Source organism: Phaseolus vulgaris, chromosome 8, assembly GCF_051622355.1.
Source record: "Phaseolus vulgaris cultivar YP4 chromosome 8, ASM5162235v1, whole genome shotgun sequence".
Classification (NCBI taxonomy): domain Eukaryota; kingdom Viridiplantae; phylum Streptophyta; class Magnoliopsida; order Fabales; family Fabaceae; genus Phaseolus; species Phaseolus vulgaris.
The window spans coordinates 11,652,895-11,673,344 of NC_143505.1; the positions used below are offsets into that span (position 1 = coordinate 11,652,895).

Consider the following 20,450-nt stretch of genomic DNA (forward strand, 5'->3'; position numbering starts at 1 on the left):
ATGTGAAATTGGTTTTTCTTTACCTATTTCAAATATACAGTTACATGGTGTTTCACATGTCCCTTCCTCTTTTGGTTTGAAGATACTAATAATAATAAACAAGGAAAAGCAAATATTCAAATATTCCAGGATTTGAAATAATTAGGACATACTTAATCTATTACATCTTTGACTTGATGTTATCTTAATTTTTTATTTTATTTTGTTTCAATTTTATATCTATTTTTTCTCTTCTAGTATTGTCATAAATATATATACTGTTAATCCCATGTGTCTGTTATCTAGTTTATCTATAGATTCATCTCAAGTAACTATCACCATCTATACTTTCAAAACCCTGCCTTTGTTTGAAATGCTCAAGTATGCAGAGTTTGTTTCTTCTCACTCACTAACTCTATTTACCTGATTCAAAATTTTCTTAGTTTATTCTTCTTAGTTTTTATAAAAAAAAAAAATCAAGAATAAAATAATAATCTTTGAAGAGCAACATGATTATTTACTGAGTAAAGAAACTTGGATTCCATATATATAAGAAACTCATGGTTGAATCAATCTAAGCAAACAACAAGTCAATCCAAGGGATACAAGATAAATTATATTACATTTCTAGAATTTGAAAACCTCCTCCAACTATCTTGCATAAAGTAATAACTACTTAAGATGATAAATTCCATGTAGGAAAACCATGCTCGCCTCCAATAAGGATTAATGTAGAGAGTGGCAACAATTACCAGCAATACCGTTGTGTACGCCACAGCAAAACTTACACCAAAAGCATGCATGTCAACCGGACTGTCATTGTCTTCTTCATCATTTGGAGAAATGGTAGGTGATTGTGCAGAAGGATGACAACTTTTTAGCAATGGAGGTCCACAAAGAAGAGGATTTCCTTCGTAGCTGCTCTCATCAAAGGTAATAAATTGGCCTTTTCGTTCGGGTGTATCACCTGATAAGTTGTTATGTGCAACACTAAATACAGCAAGAGAGCTCAACTGGTTTAGTTGATGAGGAATTTGACCACTCAACATATTGAAAGAAAGATCTAAACTCTCCATTTGTACTAAATTGGAGAATGTCGTTGGAATTTGTCCAATCAAATCATTGTGAGACAAGTTCAATGCTCGAATTCTTGTTAAGTTTCCAAGCTCAGATGGAATACTTCCGTTTAGTTTATTTTTGGATAAATCAATTCCGGACATATAAGCAAGGATGCTCCCTGTATATGTGTAGGATGTTTTCTTCGTAGTGAAGTTTGCTTTCTCGTTTACATGTGGTATCAAAATTCCTGCATTGCTATTTTTTCCAATAAGAAAGCCATTAAATGCACCCCTTAATAAGTCAGGGTCTTCATTCTCAAAAGGCATTTTACCCAAGCAATTCGGTATTGGACCAAAAAAATTGTTATAAGAAAGGTCTAGTATACTTAAGTCTACCAATTGGCATAACTGCTCTGGTAAATGCCCTGTAAAGCGGTTACCTTTCAAAATGAGTATGTTCAACCTTGTATCAGCTAGGTCTTGCATCATATCTTGAATGCTACTGGTTATTTCATTGTAGCTAAGTTCTAGCATCATTAAGAAAGATCTTTTGCTGAACATTCTTTTGGATAAACCACTTAACCTGTTGTTGCTCAAATGGATGTAATTCACTGAAGAATTGACAAAAGATGGCACAGAACCCGTCAAATTGTTGTCTGAGATATCTAGATATGATAGATATTCAAGTTCCACTAGCCTTGTCGGAATAGACCCTTCAAGATGATTGCTGGACAATGAAAGTGTTTTCAAGTTTGACAAATTTCCTACCTCACTTGGTAGTTTCCCCACTAAATTATTATAGCTTAGATCCAAGTGTTGGAGAGATGAGTTAAAAAAGCTACTTGGTATGCTACCATAAAAGCTATTGTCATCTAAAAACAGCTGCTCCAAGTATTTCAAAGTTGGAAATATGGGTCCATCTAGCTCATTGTGTGAAAGTTTCAAGCATTTGAGTAGAGACCCATCCCCGGATATGTTCTTTGGTATCTCTCCTGATAAACGATTATCTGAGAGATCCAATGTATCCAATAAGATCAGTTGCCCAAACTCAGGAGAAATTGAACCTTGGATGTGGTTTGTGGACAAGTTCAGAAATTGCAAATTTGGTAAAATTGAACTAATATTGTTACTGGGGATTTCGCCAGTTATGTTATTGTCAGACACATCCATTCTCCTCATGTTAGTAAGGGGATGCAATGGTAGCCGGAGAACACCTGTGAAAGAGCAATTTCTGACGAGAAGCTCAGTCAATTTTGTGTTGTTTTCAAACAACCAGTTAGGAAACTCTCCTTCCAACCTACAACTAGTGAAATCTAAGCTAGTCAAATTGTTTTGATGTAGAAGAAACCTGGGGAGCGGAAGAGAATCAGTCTCAGTCGTTGAAGACAAACTAAGCACTTGTAATTGAAATTTAGGAATCCAAGTTTGCAGACTAGGCTGTAAGTCCAATATGACTTTGTTGCCTTCACCACCATATATGAACTTAAGGTTTGAATGATTGGCAAATGGTGTAAAAGAAATAGGAACTTCAAATTGGTTTTCTGTAAAACCAAAATGTTCAAGTGATGTAAGGCTAGCAATGTTAGAGTCAAATTGTCCAGTGAATTGATTTCGTGAAAGTTCCAACTTCCGAAGAGATGTCATGTTTAAGAAAGATGAGGGCAGCGATCCCACAAATTGGTTTTGGCCTAGATCTAACTCTTCGAGATTCTTCAGCTTAAACCAATCTGAAATATTAAATTTTGAAAATGATATAAATTTTCAAATAAAAAAAGGTGTAGAATAAATATGTTGTGATGATTAGCGATAAGAGGAAATCAAGAAACTATAATGATAAATTGAATTACCAGCAGGAGGAAGGGTGCCATTTATTAAACATCCAAAAGCAGACAAAACTTTCAAAGAAGTCAATTCCCCAATACTTCTGAAAAACTCATTGTCAAGGTCATAACTATTGTCCAGTACCAAGTGTTCAAGGTTACTTAAATCACGAAAATCTGCACAACAGAAAAAGAAGTTATATGAACCTTAATATAACAACAAAACTAATTTAGTTATATTAAAATAAAAAGTATTTGTACCTCCTGCAGTAATTGTTCCTATAACGTTAATATGCTCCATAAAAAGCACCCTAATAGATGAGAAAGCTTGTAGTGATTCCCTCAGTTTGCTTCCACTTATCTCATTGTAATCTAAAGTAAGGACATCCAACTTGCTTAGACTTTTTAAACCTGAAACTAAAACATGGAAATGATATTTAATTAGCAAACATGACAAAGCAAATACAACAACTATACACAGTAACGAAATAAACATCAGGCTTTACAATTGGATTAAAATTGTATTCTGAAGACATTTTTATATCAGTTGCTTCAAATACCTTGATGGAGAACAAAACTGTTAATTCTGTTTGAACCTAGATCAAGAATCTCCAAACTGGTTAAAGCCAATAATCCTGCTAGAGACAAATAGAGAATGGATTGTTATAGTCATTCATAGAATAATAGTAATACTCTTTCTTCCCTCATACAATAGAAGTAATACATTAAAAAAATCCTCTGTTTCACAGTCTAAGTCCAACCACCATAGAAAAATTATGAGAAGTCACTGCCAATGTGATCAACCTATAGAATATACCAAATTAACTATACTGACCGCTTATATCGAGCGATCCACTTAATTTATTGTCTCTTAAATAAAGGGATTTGAGACGTTGAAGCCCACTTAGAGATGAAAGAAATTCATTGGTGAAACTGTTTGAACTCAGCTTTAGGACTTGTAAATTGGTTGGCCATGTAAATCCATCATTCCCTGAAAATTAACAGCATTTTGTTATGAGTGTATACACTAAATAAGGAGCATGCATATTTGCACTGAGTCAAATGTACTTTTATAAAGTAAAGAATAAGGACTGCTAACCTAAACGCCAGAAGATACTCTCATTCAGGTGGTTCCCCTCTATGTCAAGAATCTCCAGAGACCTTATCTTTGATATATCTGGCAATATATATACTGATCACACTCACATATTTTTCAACCAAAAGCAATGATGAAGTTTTGAAATATAGGAAGTGTGACATACTAAGAATTGATCTTGGAGTCAATTGACTGTTTCCTAAATTTAAAGACTTGAGAGATGAAAGTCCACTAAGAGCAGATGCAATATCACTGTCACTGAGGTTGTTGTAAGACAAGTCAAAGACCTCAAGATTCTTTAACATAGAGCATAAACCTGCAAGGTAAAGCGTGTTACATTATCCCGAAGCTATTATCAGTATCATTAGCTTTCCAAATGAAATGGGAAAATTATTCCACCTTGGATATGATTATCTGAGACCAATCCAGTTCCAGACAAATACAGTTCCTTCAGAGATGTGAATCCCCCGAGAGATGGCAAGATGTCATTAGTCAAAGAGTTCTGACTTATGTCAAGGACCTCTAATCTAAGCAACTTCGATGACAGAGTTTCAAAAGCTAAAGGTATACACATGTGTTAGTCAAAGGTTGTAGAAGAAGCCAACCAATTTTGAAGTAAAAACTAAAAAGATGCTTATCACAACATCATCATCATCATAATATATATCCTCACCATTGAATGTTCCATGGAACCTGTTGTATGATAAATATAGTGACTTGAGAGATGGAAGGCCATTCAAACAAACTAGAATGTCGGTGACCTTATCCATACCACTGTCACTCAAGTCAAGGACTTCCAGATTTTCCCACCCTGCAATGTATTCAAGTCAAATGGAAATAATCATTCATACTTCACTTTTTATGGAGTAAACAATGATGAAGAAATAGAATGGGTAGGAGAATAACCTTCACTCCCTGCACAATCAAATATCCCAGAACTATGGCTCAAGTTGAGACTCTTCAAATCCTTGAAGACAACAAGATCAGCGTAATTTAAGTGCCAATCTGATGGAATGAACGCTGTACTCCACAGCCCATTAAGATCAAGTTTGGCCACTCTCCCTGTGGAGGAATTGCACTCCACTCCTTCCCATTCACAACAATCTGTGCCCTCCCATTGCCAAGACAAAGGGAAGCCAAAACGGGAATTTAGACCCCAAAGAACTTCTCTCTCTTCCTTCCAACACCCTTCACACCGTATCACTACCAGTAAAACAAAAAAAAATAAAGTCATACTTAAGTTCTTCATTTTCATCTTCAGATTCTGTATCAAAGGATTTGGCCGTTTAAATAACAATGAACCAATTAAAGTAAACTAATTTATGTCTAAGTCAAAGTTGGAGGCGACCACGGTTTCCCACTATATATATCAACACTTTTAAACAGCAGCCCCAATGATATATATACACACACAGTATGTCAAAACATCACCACCCATGCATAAATAAATTCTATTATTCAGCTTGGCAAAGTCTTATTTTCATATAGAGATAACTGAACAGCTAAAAGTCCATAAAAGGTAAAAGTGAAGGATGATTTGAGGTCAACCCTAAAAAACGCGACTTCTGCAAGCGCTACCAAGTGCAATACTTTCCTCGTAATTTCTTCGAACAACTTGTCTTCGGCCATGATTACAAGGCCTCGATCATTTTGGATTAAGAATGATTGTGGGAATAATACCTTTTGGGGAGCATTTTATGTACACGTATGAGATTGCTATCGTACCAAAATTGGAAGCTTTTTATTTGCTAATCTATTTCTGAAAACAAACATTTGGATTAGTCCAAAAATGTGTTGGGCCACAAACTCATAAGTGGTAACTAAAATACGGAAAAAAAAAAAATTGATGAAGAAAAACAATAGAGAAAAACAACTTCATTAAGCTAAAACAATTATAACATTTCTCTCTAAAATAGAAAATGTTAAAACTTAGATAACTCTTAACTTTTCTCTAAATAACATGAAAAATATAAAGAAAAAAAAATAAAAATTTAAAAGGCCCCACAAAGGCTTTCTTTTATAGAGAAAGGGTATACTAGGTTAAGATTTTTAAACTTTTTGGTTAGAGTCTACAATATTTCAGGATATTTAAGTATTATATATATATATATATATAAGTATTATGTATTCAATTATAATAATAATATTTTTTAAGATAATAATATTGATAAATGAAAAAAATTGTCTTTTGAAGTGTGTGGAGTTGTTACTATAGTCCTAGAAGTAATGTAATGATTAAATAGTCTTTGAATGTGAAAGATAATTAACTTGGTTCAGCTATCAAAAGTTCTCCATCGTGATTAACATCATTGTACAAGTGACCCTACAAATCTCTGTGTTTTATTCTTGTGCACGTGCACATCCCACATTGTTGATGAGTTTAATAAATAGAAATTTTCTTATTTTTGAAATTGACATCACAAACTTTAAAACATTAAATTCACATTGTCAGACATTTTTAGGGACAAATTTGTTAAAGCTAGTTTTTAAGCTTTTGGGTCTCCAATGGCCCATACTATTTTCTGTTTCTTAGCGCACCGTTTAGCATCGCTTTTCTATATATGCACTTATATTTTCTCTTTTACACATTGAATCATTTTTACTTTTTATGGAATACAATTCATTTTTTTTTACTCTTCTTATTCTCTCTTTTCTCTATTCAATTAGGGTTTTTTTGTTCTCTCTGCCTCTCGCATTATGTTAGAGGATGTTTCTTACACAAATTATGTTAGAGGATGTTCTTACACAAGCACAAGATCCAAGAAACAACTCAATTGGATGAAAGATTTTATAATAAGATAGACCATGAAGCATTTTGAATCTCTACAATTATTATGTTTTATTTACAGTTTAAGATTTTTTTATTAAGAATTGTAAGGCTCATGACCCTCTTATGAACCTTAAAAGGGACTGTCAGTATGAAGTGAAGGTAGAGAAGTTTTTTGGTAACCCTAGTTTAGTATAATAGTAGCAAAATCCTAACAAATTTGGTGCTTTCATTGCTTCCCCATGCCTCCCAAACCACCATCAAAAAATCTGGAAGAGGTCTTAAACAACATTCAAGCACACCTCATGGTGATTCAAAGCCAACTAGAAGACAACACTAGTAGACAATCTACCCTAGAAGCAAAGAATGACCACTTTCATTCTACTTTCATGTCCCTCCTGGATCAAGTAGTGCTCCTTTCTCACCCTAAGAATAAGCTCCCACCCTGAACCACCACAACAACCCTCATTCCACTCAATCTCACTCCCACCATCAACAACCTCCCACCCCTTCACTAAGACCACCAACACTCAACCTACCATTCTTTGATGACAACAATCCACTAGATTGGCTTTTTTAGGAAGATCAATATTTCTCCTTCTATCAAATACCGATGGATCAATACCTTCCCATGGTTGGATTTTTTATCCAGGGAGAAGCTCTTTCCTGGTTTAAATGGTTGCACAATAACAACCTACTCACTAATTGACACTCTTTCACACAGGCTTTGGAGCTCTGTTTTGGCCTATCAACATATATCAATCATCAAGTAGAGTTGTTCAAACTCCAGCAAACCACTTCAGTTACTGAATCCCAAGGTAGGTTTGAACGCTTGTGCAATTGTATTGTGGGTCTCAACTCCCTAGACTATATTTATGCTTTGCGTATTAAAATCTGCAGAGACCTAACCCTATTGAACTCATATTTTATAGCTCAAACCATAGGTCTAGCTAGGCTTATTGAAGACAAACTTAGAGATTCAAAACCTAAACAAAATTGTTTCCCCGTACACTACCACCACCCTACCACTACATCCTCCATCATAAACAAACCCAAAGGCAATACATTTACCCCACCATTAACTCTTATACCCATCAAATGTTTATCCTCATCACAAATGTAAGAAAGACGAACTCTGGGTTTATGCTACAACTGTGATGAAAAATTCATTCCCGGTCACAAATGCACTTCATCTCATTTTTTATTGCTTTTGGATGACCCAAAACACAGTTGAACCCATAGAGGATATTTCCTCCTCTGATGATTACACCAATATTATCCACTTTCACCTTTCACCTTTCACCCCAAGCCCTCATAGGTACCATTTCACCCAAAACTCTCAAATTCACAAGTTTAATTCATAACCTCCCAATTACTATTTTAATTGACTCCGGCAGCTCTCACAACATTCTTCAACCTCGCATTGCCCACCATTTAAATCTAGCCATCTCTCCCAGCCCACCCCTCTCTGTAATGGTGGGAAATGGCACTTTAATTAAGTGCCAAGGTATTTACCCATTAGTGGACATATCTCTCTAGAAATCCACATTCACTATTCCCTGTTACCTTCTTCCCATTGAAAGTGTGTATGTTGTTTTGGGCATTGAATGGTTAAGCACGCTAGGGTCCATCCAAGAAGATTTCTCAGTACCTAGCATAGCGTTTACACACAACAACCAACAAATCACATTGCAAGCCTTCATCCACCCCATCAGCTACCACTTATCACCAATTTTGTCACTACCTATCCAACAACTCTATTGCTTCCTTACACCTCTTATCTGTGGAACCCCGACCCCTTTCACCTACATCCATAGACACCAAAATTCATAACCCCTCATCCCCATTATACAATATACCCTCACCCATCCACCCGCTTCTTCAATAATACCAAAGTAACTTTCAAAGACCTCGTGGGTTACCTCCACAAAGACCTCATGACCACCATATCTCAGTGTTACCTAATACCTCACCCATCAAAGTGAAACCCTACCGCTACCCGCATCACCACAAGGAAGTTATTACTAAACTCATTTATGAGATGTTGCAAGAGGGTATTATTTGTTAGAAATATAAGCCTTAAACAAAAGGGGGTTGAATTGTTTATGAAAGTTTTTCCAAAGATTGAAGGTAGATTGAAAGACAATGAAGAATCAATCAATTAGAAATCAGTTCAGCCAATTAGAAAACTGTTTTTAGTTTGATTGCAGAAAATCAACCTATTGTTTTTGTGAAACAATCGATTGTTTATACCAGCAATTTATAAAATCAAAGCTAAAGCAATTTTAAAAAGAGTAAGGATAGAGAGATTAACACAAAATGTTTATACTGGTTCACTCTTTACCAAGAGCTACATCCAATCCTTAGAAACCACTGAAAATTCACTAAGGGTCTGTTTGGATTGGGGAAAGGATTTGTGAGGATGGGAGGGAGTGGATTTGTGAAGATTGGAGAGGATGTGTGAGAATGTGTGAGGTTGTTTGGATTGAGGGATGATAGAATGGATTTGTGAGGATGGTTTATTGAAATTTGTGAGTGATGTAATAGTTGGAAGGGAATTTATAAATTTTTTTAAAGATATAAAATGTAAGTTTACAAATTTACCCTTATTATTAAAAAATATTTAAATAATAAATTATGATATTTTTTTTTAAATGATAAGTATTTATGTAAATTTATTATATATAATTATATGTTATTATTAATAGTATAATTAAATATATTTGTTAATATAATATTTAATATATTAATTTTGTATATTGTATATATAATAATATTAATAATGATAATAATAATAAAAATAATTTCTATATATTTATATATAATAATAATAATAATAATAATAATAATAATAATAATAATAATGATTATTATTATTATAAAGAAGTCAATATATTTTAAAATTATTTTAATATATAAATATATTTATAAAATAAAATTGTTAGGATTTATTACCTATGATTTAGTCTTTGTATAGAAGAAGAAGCTGCACTACTGCATAATGGGAAGTGAATTGAAATTGATGGTGTGAGAGAAGATACCAAATCAATTCTTCCTTCTCTAAAGTGTCTAAGAATCGATTCTAGTTGAAATAAAATATAGTTGGGCCTAAAATCGATTCTAAAAAAAACAATATGAAATAGAATCGATTCTACTCAAAATATAAAAAATGTAAAATCGATTCATTGTGTTTACACTGAAAAAAAAATCGATTCTACTTTTATTTTTTTTTTGACAAAATTGTTCTTCTTAAACCACAAAAACATAACGACACTGAGGGTATCTATGTAAAATAACATTGATTTTACTTTCCATCACTGCTAATCCTCGCATATATGAAAAGAAACCAATATTCATGTTACCCGCTTGCACATCCTTACACCCACCCTCAACTCACTGGAACCCTACACGTTAATAACTCGCTCGCCCATCCACGCTCGAAAACCATCCGCAGAAGCAAACTACCTAAGTAATCAAACCTTGATTACAAACAACACACCAAAGTAGTGATCTTGAACCCTTCAAGAACACACACCACCTTTGACAAACAACACAATTTTTAGAACAAACTTTGAAACTGCACAACACCAAGCCACATAGAATTACAGTGATCAAGAAAGAAAGGAATGGAATACACCTGGGTACAATCAAAGATTAAAAAGTACAGAGAATATAGGACAATCCTATTCCACACTTGAGAATGATCCAAAGTTCTTTGAAATCTGATTTTGATTAAACTCTCTTGCTTAGTTAATGACTAGGAGCCTAAAAAAACTTATTTAAATTCCAATTAAATGGTCAAAACATTTAATTCAAGAACCAAAAGCAATTAGAATCATTTAAAACAAATTAAAGCCACTAAACAAAATTTTGTTAAGGTTTTCATAAAATCAACCTATTGAAATCACGAATCAATCGGTTGAATTGGTTTGACAGTAAAGTCAAACAAAGTCAAACCTTTTCAAATCCTTTTCAAAATACACTAAGTGTAAAACAACCGATTGAATTGACATTTCAACCGATTGAATTTTCACTTTTTTTAGAAAACATATCTTTTTCAAAAAGATTAAAATTCATTTGAACTTGGACCATCACAAGAAGTGGATTAACAAATTTAACTACTTCTAGACACACACACAACCAACAACAAGGATCTTCATGCATTCCACTTGGATTTGGAGACATCAAAGCACCTTGTTCAACATTATTCAACCCAGTACAAGCCCTTTTTCTTCACCAGTGCTCTTAATAAAAAAAAAAGATGGAACATGGCGTTTTTGTGTTGATTACAAAGTTCTGAATGCAACCACCATTCGTGACCACTTTTTCATTCCTACCATTGATGAATTGCTAGATGAGTTAGATTCAACTACTGTTTTTACTAAAATCGACTTACAAAATAACTAGACAAATCATTAGTGTTTTGATTTTTCCTCCAATGAGTTTTCATGTGTCTTCTTTCAATGAGTATTCATCAAACTTTGTCTCTTAAAATAGAAAATGATCAAATTATTCTGTTAAAGTGTGTGGCATAATCACTTTAGTCCCTAGAAATGCATGAGGTTAAATTCATCTCACAAAGTAAAAAAAAAATTAACTTTGTCATCATCAACAATATGATGTGTTCATGCGTACAAACAACACACCATATAATTTTGGTAGCATATCGTGTGCAGAAGCCTTAACTTTTATGAAACTCATCTAGTGGTAAAACCAAATTTTATTTTTTTATATTTTTATATTCAAAGATTATTCAATAATTATGCTATTTTCAAAATATAAAGTTACAACACTTTACAAAAATCTTAAGGACGAAAATGGTCATTTATCCTAATAATTTTTGTTAATAATTTATTTAAAAATTAGTACTCAAAAGTATATAATTTTAATAAGCAATACAAAAAAAATTGTTTATAAAAACTAATTTATTAGTCCCTAAAATAATAAAATTAGTTATTAATTTAATTAAAAATTAATTTTAAATCTAATAATAATAAGTAGTTAAGTAATGTTATATACCATTTAGATTCTAAAGAAATCAATTTAGTTATTATTATATAGAAACTAATTTATAGTGAAGAATCATATAAAAGTAATTTCACTTAGATATATAAAAATTACTTTAATGAACAAGTTAACATATAAATTTTTAGTGACCATATTATATAAAATCAATTTAGTGAACATATTAATTATATAAAAATAAATTTAACGATCATATTATATAGAAATTAATTCAGTGAGCATATTATATAAAACTCATTCAATAACCATAGTATTCAGAAATCAATTTAGATATATAAAGACCGAAATATATTGATCCCAAAAAAATGATAATTTATTTTTGAAATATTGTCTACTTTCTTATTTACGTATTTAATCTTTCATATTTTATATTAATTTCTAAACTTAATTTCAATAATTTTAAAATAAATTATAAATAGTCAAAATTTACTTTATACTATAATTTAAATTATTCCTTACAAATCTAAAATATAAGTATTCAAATATATTTATTTCTTATTAATTTTAGTAACAATTTAAATTTACATATTAAACAAAATATTAAATTTATCATGTATAATATATATATTGAAATATTAATTTTCTTTATACCTTATTATAAAGGAGATGTGAAATGGGGTATAGAGAAAACTAAAACCACTACTAGTGCATAGGAAAAGCTAGACTAAAGAGAAAAAGAAACACCAACATAAAATTCATGGCACATTCATATTAATTTGAACACATAAAAGAATTATTAATAAAGTCTTTTATGGATGGGTGCAGTGCACAGGTCAGTGTTTGAACTGCACTAAATCATGGTCAATGGTCATGTTATCACATCCATTACCAATTGCTATTTTTGGTGCCAAACATAAAAAAAGTTTAGTCTCCTAAGAACCACACTGATATAATAATTCAATTGGCATTTGTTTTTATTTTGATAGGAAAGAGATGAACATTAAAATGAAATAAATAGGAGATATATGTTTCTCAATTCCTAGAACTGAGTCAAAGCAGCTGGTCAAAATTTGTCATATAAAAGAAATTATTCAAACCAAATACCACCCCATAGGTTCATCTTAAAATACTAATAAAAGAAGTAACATAAAACTACGAAGACACTTATATGTAAACATTAATTAATACATTAATTAATACATTAATTAATACATTAATTAATACATTAATACATTAATTAATACGGGTTACACTATCTATTTAAAACTTAACACAAGGCTATTCTAATTTTATTAAACCGTTTTCTTTATTTTTCTTTTTATTAGATGTGAGAATGTGGACGGGCCCACACTTCCCGCACCCGCTGTAGAAATGGTGTGATGTGTTCATATTTATAAAAGATACAAAATTTCCATCTCTAACTTTTATTTTTTATATATATTTCAAATAAATTAATACTTTTTCGTTTTCAATAAAATTTTAATTTTTTACAAACTAATATACAAATCCACATACCATTTTTTTATCTATACCTATATATAAAGGGAATTCCCCTCTTAACTGCTCTTAATTTTTTTTCCTATTTTATACTTATATTAATATTTAATTTTATTATTGTATTATGGTCATTGTGTCATTTCTTATTTTCCTCTGCTCTTAATTTTTTTTCCATTTTATTCTTACTTAATAATTTATTGTATTAATTTATTTTGGTTATTTGGACATTTTATAATTTCAAAAATTAATAAAATAATTTTTTAATTTTAACTGGATAGTGGAGAGAATGGAGAGAGTGGAGAGATTGATTAGTTACTTTTTTTTGTTTTAAAGATCTTCTTCTCTATTAAATAAAAAAATTAAAGATATTTGTAATATTTTGTAGACCACTTGAGCAGGAGAGTGAAACCGATTTTATGATTCTTCACTACACAAAACCCACATATCCTACTTTCCACTTTCTCTCTCCTATATAGGTACCTACTTCCCACTTTTTCTCTCCACTACACATAACACATTCTTTTTTACCATACTTCTCACTTTCTTTTCTCTTTCCTTTTCACTTTCATGTGAAATCATACTTTCGTTTCTTAGGAAAAACTGAGTTTCGTTGTTGCGCTCACTCCCCCAATTGTAAGGTTCTAACACAAAAGAACATTAGATTTCAGTGCGAAAGATGGAAACAATTTAAACGAGTCTCTATACAGGTTCAACGGTCTAAGGTGAAGAAAAGAAGCAGATTTCATTGCATTTTCTTCTTTTGTTGGTTTATTGTTTAATGGTGTCATATGTATTCTAATGATTATCATATATTATTGGTTGTTTATAGACCTAATGAAAAATATTGGTTTAATTCCTATAATTGATAAAATATTAAAAATTATTAAAAAAAATATGAAACTCAAATTCTATTTAATTATTTTTTCGATTGAGTTTGTAGTTTTAAATAAATTTTAACTATTACCAAATACATATATTTTTACCCATAATTAATAAAATATTAAAAATTATAAAAAAAATATGAAACTCAAAATCTATTTAATTATTTTCTATGAGAGACGGTTTTGAATTCAAATAGCAATTTTGAATTTTAAATTTTGAAAATTCATTCCTTCTCTTTACCATATGTAACTTTTAATTACCGCTCTCCAATATTTTATTAACCTACCCTTTAATTGTATACTCTTTAACTTCTCATTTTAATGTTATTAAGAGAAATTGTTTTTGAAGAATAAAAAAATACTAAAGAAAGAGAAATAAAAAATGCGGATACACACTACTCTTTAACTGTATACTCTTTAACTTCTCATTTTAATGTTATTAAGAGAAATTGTTTTTGAAAAATAAAAAAATACTAAAAAAATAAAAAATGTGGATACACAGGCACGTCAGTGCCTCTGTTCCCGCTAGTGTAACATAGAACGGATAATACGACATTATATGGCATTGTTATCTATGTTTCTGGATTTGTTTTTTAGATTTTTTAAAAAATATATTTTCTGTATTTCAAAATTGATTTTTTAGAATGAGAATTATATTTAAAAATTTCATTATCAAATAAAAGAAATGATTTCATATTTTCTTTTAAAATATGTTTTTTAATTTTGGATTTTCAATTTTATAATAAAAGAAATTAAAATTTCTAAAATTAAAAGGTGGAGGTAAAAAATGATTGGGTAGAGGAAGCAATTACATCACTGCCAAATTGTTTTTTTTTTCCAGATTTTGTGGCAATAGTTTAGGTATTAACATCTACATTTACACTACAAACTCACCATTGCCACAAATATGTGATATGGTAATTAGGTGTTAGAGTGGTGGTAGGATAATGCTAAATTAAATTTTTTATTTCCTAAAGCACATGTAACCAATTGCTCATTCTCTTCTTCCTTTTTCAAGTCCAAGGTATATCTAAAAACATGGATCATGATTGCTGTTTGCTGTAAAGGAATGAAACTTGAGTTAGATGTATGAAAAAAAAAATATTTAACGTAAACTACAATAAAATTATTAAAGAAAAATTAATTTTAAAAATAAAAAATAATTAATTATTATATTAAATAAATTAAAAACTATATTAAATAAAAAAATTATTAATTATTAATTTAATCTCTATTATTAATAAATAATTTTTAAATTAATATCTAATTAGTTATCAAAATTGAGAAAAATTATTATTCGGAAAGATGAGGTAACACGATCACAATTTGGTGACAATAATTTCAAGAGTTGGTTGTGAAAACCATTTGGTTTTCTATAATTATTAATATTTTTAAATATTTATTTTATTTAATTAAAATGATAATTATATTCTATTGGTTTATTTCATCTTAAATATTTATTTAATGACTTATTTTAAATGAGTTGATTTTATCTTATTTTCTATTTTATGTTATTTGTTAATTTTAAATGTAAATAATTAAATAGGTAAATAAATAATATTTTAATGATAAATATTTATTATTTAGAGACTTTATCACTAAATATTTATATATTTTTTATCATTATTTTTTTTACATATAATTAAATTAGTTTATAATAAATATAGAAACTAAAAAATTGATTTATAACTTTATAAAATTTAGTTACTCCAAATTTAGTATTTAAATTTAGATAATAATAACTAAAAAATTAATTTTTTATTGATATGGTAAATAAAAGCTAAAAACTTATTTTTTAATTTTATTTATTAAAAAAACGTCTCTAACATATATTAATAGTAACTAAAAAAATATTTTTCTAGTTATATCATAATCAAATATTAAAAATTATTTCTAAATAAATAAATAATTTTTATAATCATTAATTATTAAAAATATAGTCTCTAATTATATCATAAAATTTTATTGATGATAGAAATTATTCTAGATATTATTGTTTTTAGTTTATAAAGTAATTTCTAATTTATTTAATATAATGATTATTTTTTTTAAAATTAGTCAATATTTAATAAAGTTTTTGTAGTAATTTTTTTAAAAAAAATAATGGATTTTACGCTGCATTTTAGTAGAAAATATAAATATTAATTTTATATAATAATATCACTTGAATCATTGAGACTTTCTAAGTACATAAATAATATCTTCCTACGAAGTGGACTTACTCTAATCTCTAGTCGATGTGGGATAACATATGTCAATTCGTGCGTGAGACTATATATTATGGGTGGTCCGATACCCGATACCATATTACAGAGTGGACTTTAATCCTAACTCAATGTCATAAAACCGACTCATAAGGTTGAGGTTTGCACCCACTTATATACAATGAAATGTCCTCATCTCTAGTCGATGTGGGATCTCCAACACACCCCTTCACACCGAGAGTAACAGCTCCCTTCACACCGAGAGTAACAGCTCATGCGTGGGATAACATATGATGGGACAATTGAAACAGAGAAACATTTGATATCAATTGAAGTTCTTAAATCATGTTACTCTTTTCAGAAACAGAAAACTAAGAGATATGTTTCGAAGTAAATATGTTGAAGATTGTGAAACAAGGAACTTCATCCATGTTGGTGCACTAAAATATTGTATTCCATGTAATCAACTTTACTTAGCTAAATGAATATGTAAGAAGAATCACACAGTGTGACTATGGTTGTTAATCACAAAGAAATACAAATGACAGCAATTTCTTCTTGGCAGCTTCAAGTAATAGGATTGCAATTTTTGAGATCAAGGATTCAAAAACTAAATACAGAAGAAAATTCTTTTATGTTTTTTGTTGTTGGGGAGCTAATTACTGATATTTTTAGTTTAATCAACTAACTATATTTTTAGTTCAATCAACTAACTATACTTTTAGTTTAATCAACTAACTGTTTAAGGTATAGTCAATGTTTCTGTTGATAATTTTTTTTATTGCATGTCATTTACAATTTAACAATTACTGTTCATATTCCAGTTACACTCTTGTTATTACTTTTTTTGTTAACAATATGATTCATTTGATCTGATTTACTTTTTATATTTCTCTTGGATATATTCAAATATCAGTCAATCTAGACTGGATATTTATACTTTCACTAATAAAACTTTTTTTTATTATCCTTTTATAAAACACACTCATTGTGCATTAATCATGTCATATCATATCTATAAACCAAAAGTTATTGAAATAATATACATCCCTATGTAATAAATACAATGCATTAGTTTTGGTTAAGTCAAATTCATTATTAACAACGTATTTGTAATAACTACCACTTACTATATTTAAAGTTTATTATTTGAAAAATTAAATTATTTATATTAAAAAATTGTTAAATTATTTATTATAACAAATATACAATTTTATGATATTTTTTTCTTATTAGTTACTTTATGATGTTATTATTAATATTCTAATTCAAATATAGTACATGAAATTAGTTCCTTTTATATAATATAAAATATATTTTTTATTAATAAATATTAAATTTTCTTTTAGAAGATCTCACAGGAATTCAAAAGCCAGTACTCTAATAAAATGAAAGACATATTTTCTAACCTATCTAGTTTTCTTACCAGAACCCATTTACATGGATTGCTTTTGAAAATTTCAACGTTATTAATGTTTAAACAGAAAATGCTACACACTTTTAAGATCTGAATAAATAAATATTCAGTCAATAACAAATTTTTCATTGATATCAAAGTTTTAGTGAAGCCCTTTATATTTATATTGTATATAATTAATAAGAGCATTTTAAAACAACAATACTCCCTTTGTTTCTTCGGTTTTTACCATCATGGAGTTATTCTTTTTTGTTTTTTACCAAAATGGGGTCAATTTAAAAAAAATTACAAATTTAGGCAAGTCGTGTCAATTCGGCACGACTTCATATGCACAAATCGTCCCAATTAGACACGACTCTACCATGTCATATTGAAGTCGTGCCAATTTGACACGACTTCTGTCCTGTCATACTGAAGTCGTGCCAACTTGGCACGACTTCTGCTAAGTCATAATTTTTTTTTTAATTTTATTGTTTATATATTGGGTAGTAAGTTATGTAATGTTAAAAATTAATTTGATACATAATTTTCTAAGAGTGTTAGTTTTAAAGAACAAAAAATTGAATAATCGTATATGGATCATGTTTGACGGTAATGTAATACAATAACTTGATTATTTGATTAATTAAAAAATGAAAAAAATTGTTATTGAATTTGGAAATAAATAGATAAATGAAAATTTATTGTATTTGAAAAATAAATAGAGAATTATTGTTGTGAATTTGCAAAATAAATAGCTTGAGAAGTAATGATTTTACATAACACGTAATGATGAGAAGATATTAATTAGAACTAAACAAATTAGTAAGATTCATTACAAGACATAAAATAAAAATATAAAGTTGAACTAGAAGTAAATTATTTATGGGAAGACGTGCCACAATGTGGTCTTCGTATTTGTCGTCGAAGTCTTCGTGGAAGAGGATCATCAACGACATGTTCATCATCGTTGTTATTGGCTTCATTATGAGATGCTGGTGAGGGCATTGTGGGTCGATAGTGCATGGATGATGTTGGATTATATGCAGAAACAGGGGTGAATGCCGAAATTCCAAATATATTTGGTGGAGTGGAAAAAGTACGCGAAGGAAAATGTTAATTTTCTTTATCTATGTATTTATTCATAACACGCTTAGAACATTCATTTTCTTTATCTATGTATTTATTCATTCAATTCAAACATGATCCATACACGATTATCCAAAAGTTTATAAAAATAATTAAATTGTTAATTTTTATTCTGGAAAGAAATGTTTCCTTTCTCTAACATATTTATTGTAATTTTGTATTATAATGTTGATCATTACGATCACTTATACATGCATTTATGGTATTAAATAAAGAAAAAAATAGATAGAATAAAAAGTGTAAAACTAATCTATTTTAGTAAAGTAATCTTAATAAATATACCATAAAAATAAAAAAATAATGATGAATTGATTATTTATAATTAATTTTTGAAAGAGTATAATAAATTTACTGCAATAATAATTTGGCCTCTGAGTTTTACAGCAGGTCCCCACAATCTGACAGAGGTACCAAACCCCAAAAAAGAAAAATAAAAGAAAGAATTGTGCACTCAGTTTCTCATCGCAACCATGATGATCCAAGACGACTCCTCCCTCTTCCACTCTTCCCTCGTCGCGCTCTTCCTCATGGCACCCCCCACCTTCCTCTCCCTCACCTTCCTCCAGGCCCCCTACGGCAAGCACCACAGGCCCGGATGGGGGCCCAACCTCCCGCCCCCCCTCGCCTGGCTCCTAATGGAAAGCCCAACGCTCTGGCTCACCCTCCTCCTCTTCCCCCATGGCCTCCACTCCGACAACCCTAAAGCCCAAGCCCTCATCGCCATCTTCCTCCTCCACTACTTCAACCGCACCATCCTCTACCCTCTCCGCCTCCTTTTCACCCCGTCCAAAAAAACCGCATCGGGCTTCCCCCTCTCCGTGGCCCTCATGGCCTTCTTCTTCAACCTCCTCAATTCCTATCTCCAGGCCCGTTCAGTCTCCCACTACCACACCCATTATACTTCATCGGGCTTTTTCTGGTTCCGGTTTTTGATTGGGCTTTTGGTGTTTTTGTGTGGGATGGGGATTAATGTGTGGGCTGATAGGGTTTTGCTGCGGCTGAAGAGCGAGGGGAAGGGCTACGTGGTGCCCCGCGGAGGGTTGTTCGACCTCGTTGCGTGTCCTAATTACTTTGGGGAGATTGTGGAATGGCTGGGCTGGGCTGTTATGACTTGGTCCTGGGCTGGGCTGGGCTTTTTTCTTTATACTTTTGCGAACCTCGGGCCCAGGGCGCGTGGCAACCGGAGGTGGTATTTGGAAAAGTTTGGGGAGGATTATCCGAAGCAAAGGAAGGGTGTTATTCCATTCTTGTATTGATCATTCTTTTTTGTTTTTGTTTTTGTTGCATTGGAATTGGGAATGTGGGATGGGATCAAGGGAAAAATCATTAATAATTTTGTTGTTGTGTTTATGATGATCATGCATTGTAGCTCAACTTCGTTCGCCTAATCTTACTCTAAGATCAATGTTTTTTTTTTTTAATTTTTAAATTACAATTTTAGTGATTTTATTTTTCACTTCTTTACTCTTTTGTTCTTTCTGTATATTCATTGATACTATCTTTAAGACTTATTTAATATGTATAAAACTAATAATTTAATCAAAATGATAATTTCTTAAAAGGGTGATGATTATTAAAATTACGGAAAGTAGGATTAAAGTCGAAAATCATTAGTTAAAATGAAAATTATTTTTAATG

General features: G+C 30.5%; 2 protein-coding genes across 4 annotated transcripts; one reads left to right on the forward strand and one right to left on the reverse strand.

Annotated features, from left to right (window-relative positions):
• Positions 1 to 495: 495 nt before the first annotated feature.
• On the reverse strand, positions 496 to 5,607 carry LOC137826474 (cuscuta receptor 1). 3 transcript variants are annotated; one of them, XM_068632450.2, is made up of 11 exons: positions 5,502 to 5,607; positions 4,860 to 5,156; positions 4,627 to 4,764; positions 4,353 to 4,511; positions 4,120 to 4,269; positions 3,957 to 4,034; positions 3,693 to 3,848; positions 3,418 to 3,492; positions 3,119 to 3,274; positions 2,885 to 3,034; positions 496 to 2,764 (listed from the first exon to the last, which is right to left on the reverse strand). In XM_068632450.2, exons 3-11 carry the CDS (start codon positions 4,721 to 4,723, stop codon positions 594 to 596), a joined length of 3,192 nt encoding a protein of 1,063 aa, XP_068488551.2. In that variant the 5' UTR covers positions 4,724 to 4,764; positions 4,860 to 5,156; positions 5,502 to 5,607; the 3' UTR covers positions 496 to 593. The 3 variants fall into 3 exon arrangements, with proteins under 3 accessions (XP_068488551.2, XP_068488550.2, XP_068488549.2); XM_068632449.2 differs by lacking the exon at positions 5,502 to 5,607 and having other exon boundaries at positions 3,119 to 3,268; positions 4,860 to 5,308; XM_068632448.2 differs by lacking the exon at positions 5,502 to 5,607 and having other exon boundaries at positions 4,860 to 5,308.
• Positions 5,608 to 19,116: 13,509 nt separating this feature from the next.
• DET2 (3-oxo-5-alpha-steroid 4-dehydrogenase family protein) lies at positions 19,117 to 20,268 on the forward strand. Its single transcript, XM_068632452.2, has one exon. The coding sequence runs from the start codon at positions 19,283 to 19,285 to the stop codon at positions 20,066 to 20,068; it is 786 nt and encodes a 261-aa protein (XP_068488553.1). The 5' UTR covers positions 19,117 to 19,282; the 3' UTR covers positions 20,069 to 20,268.
• Positions 20,269 to 20,450: the final 182 nt, after the last annotated feature.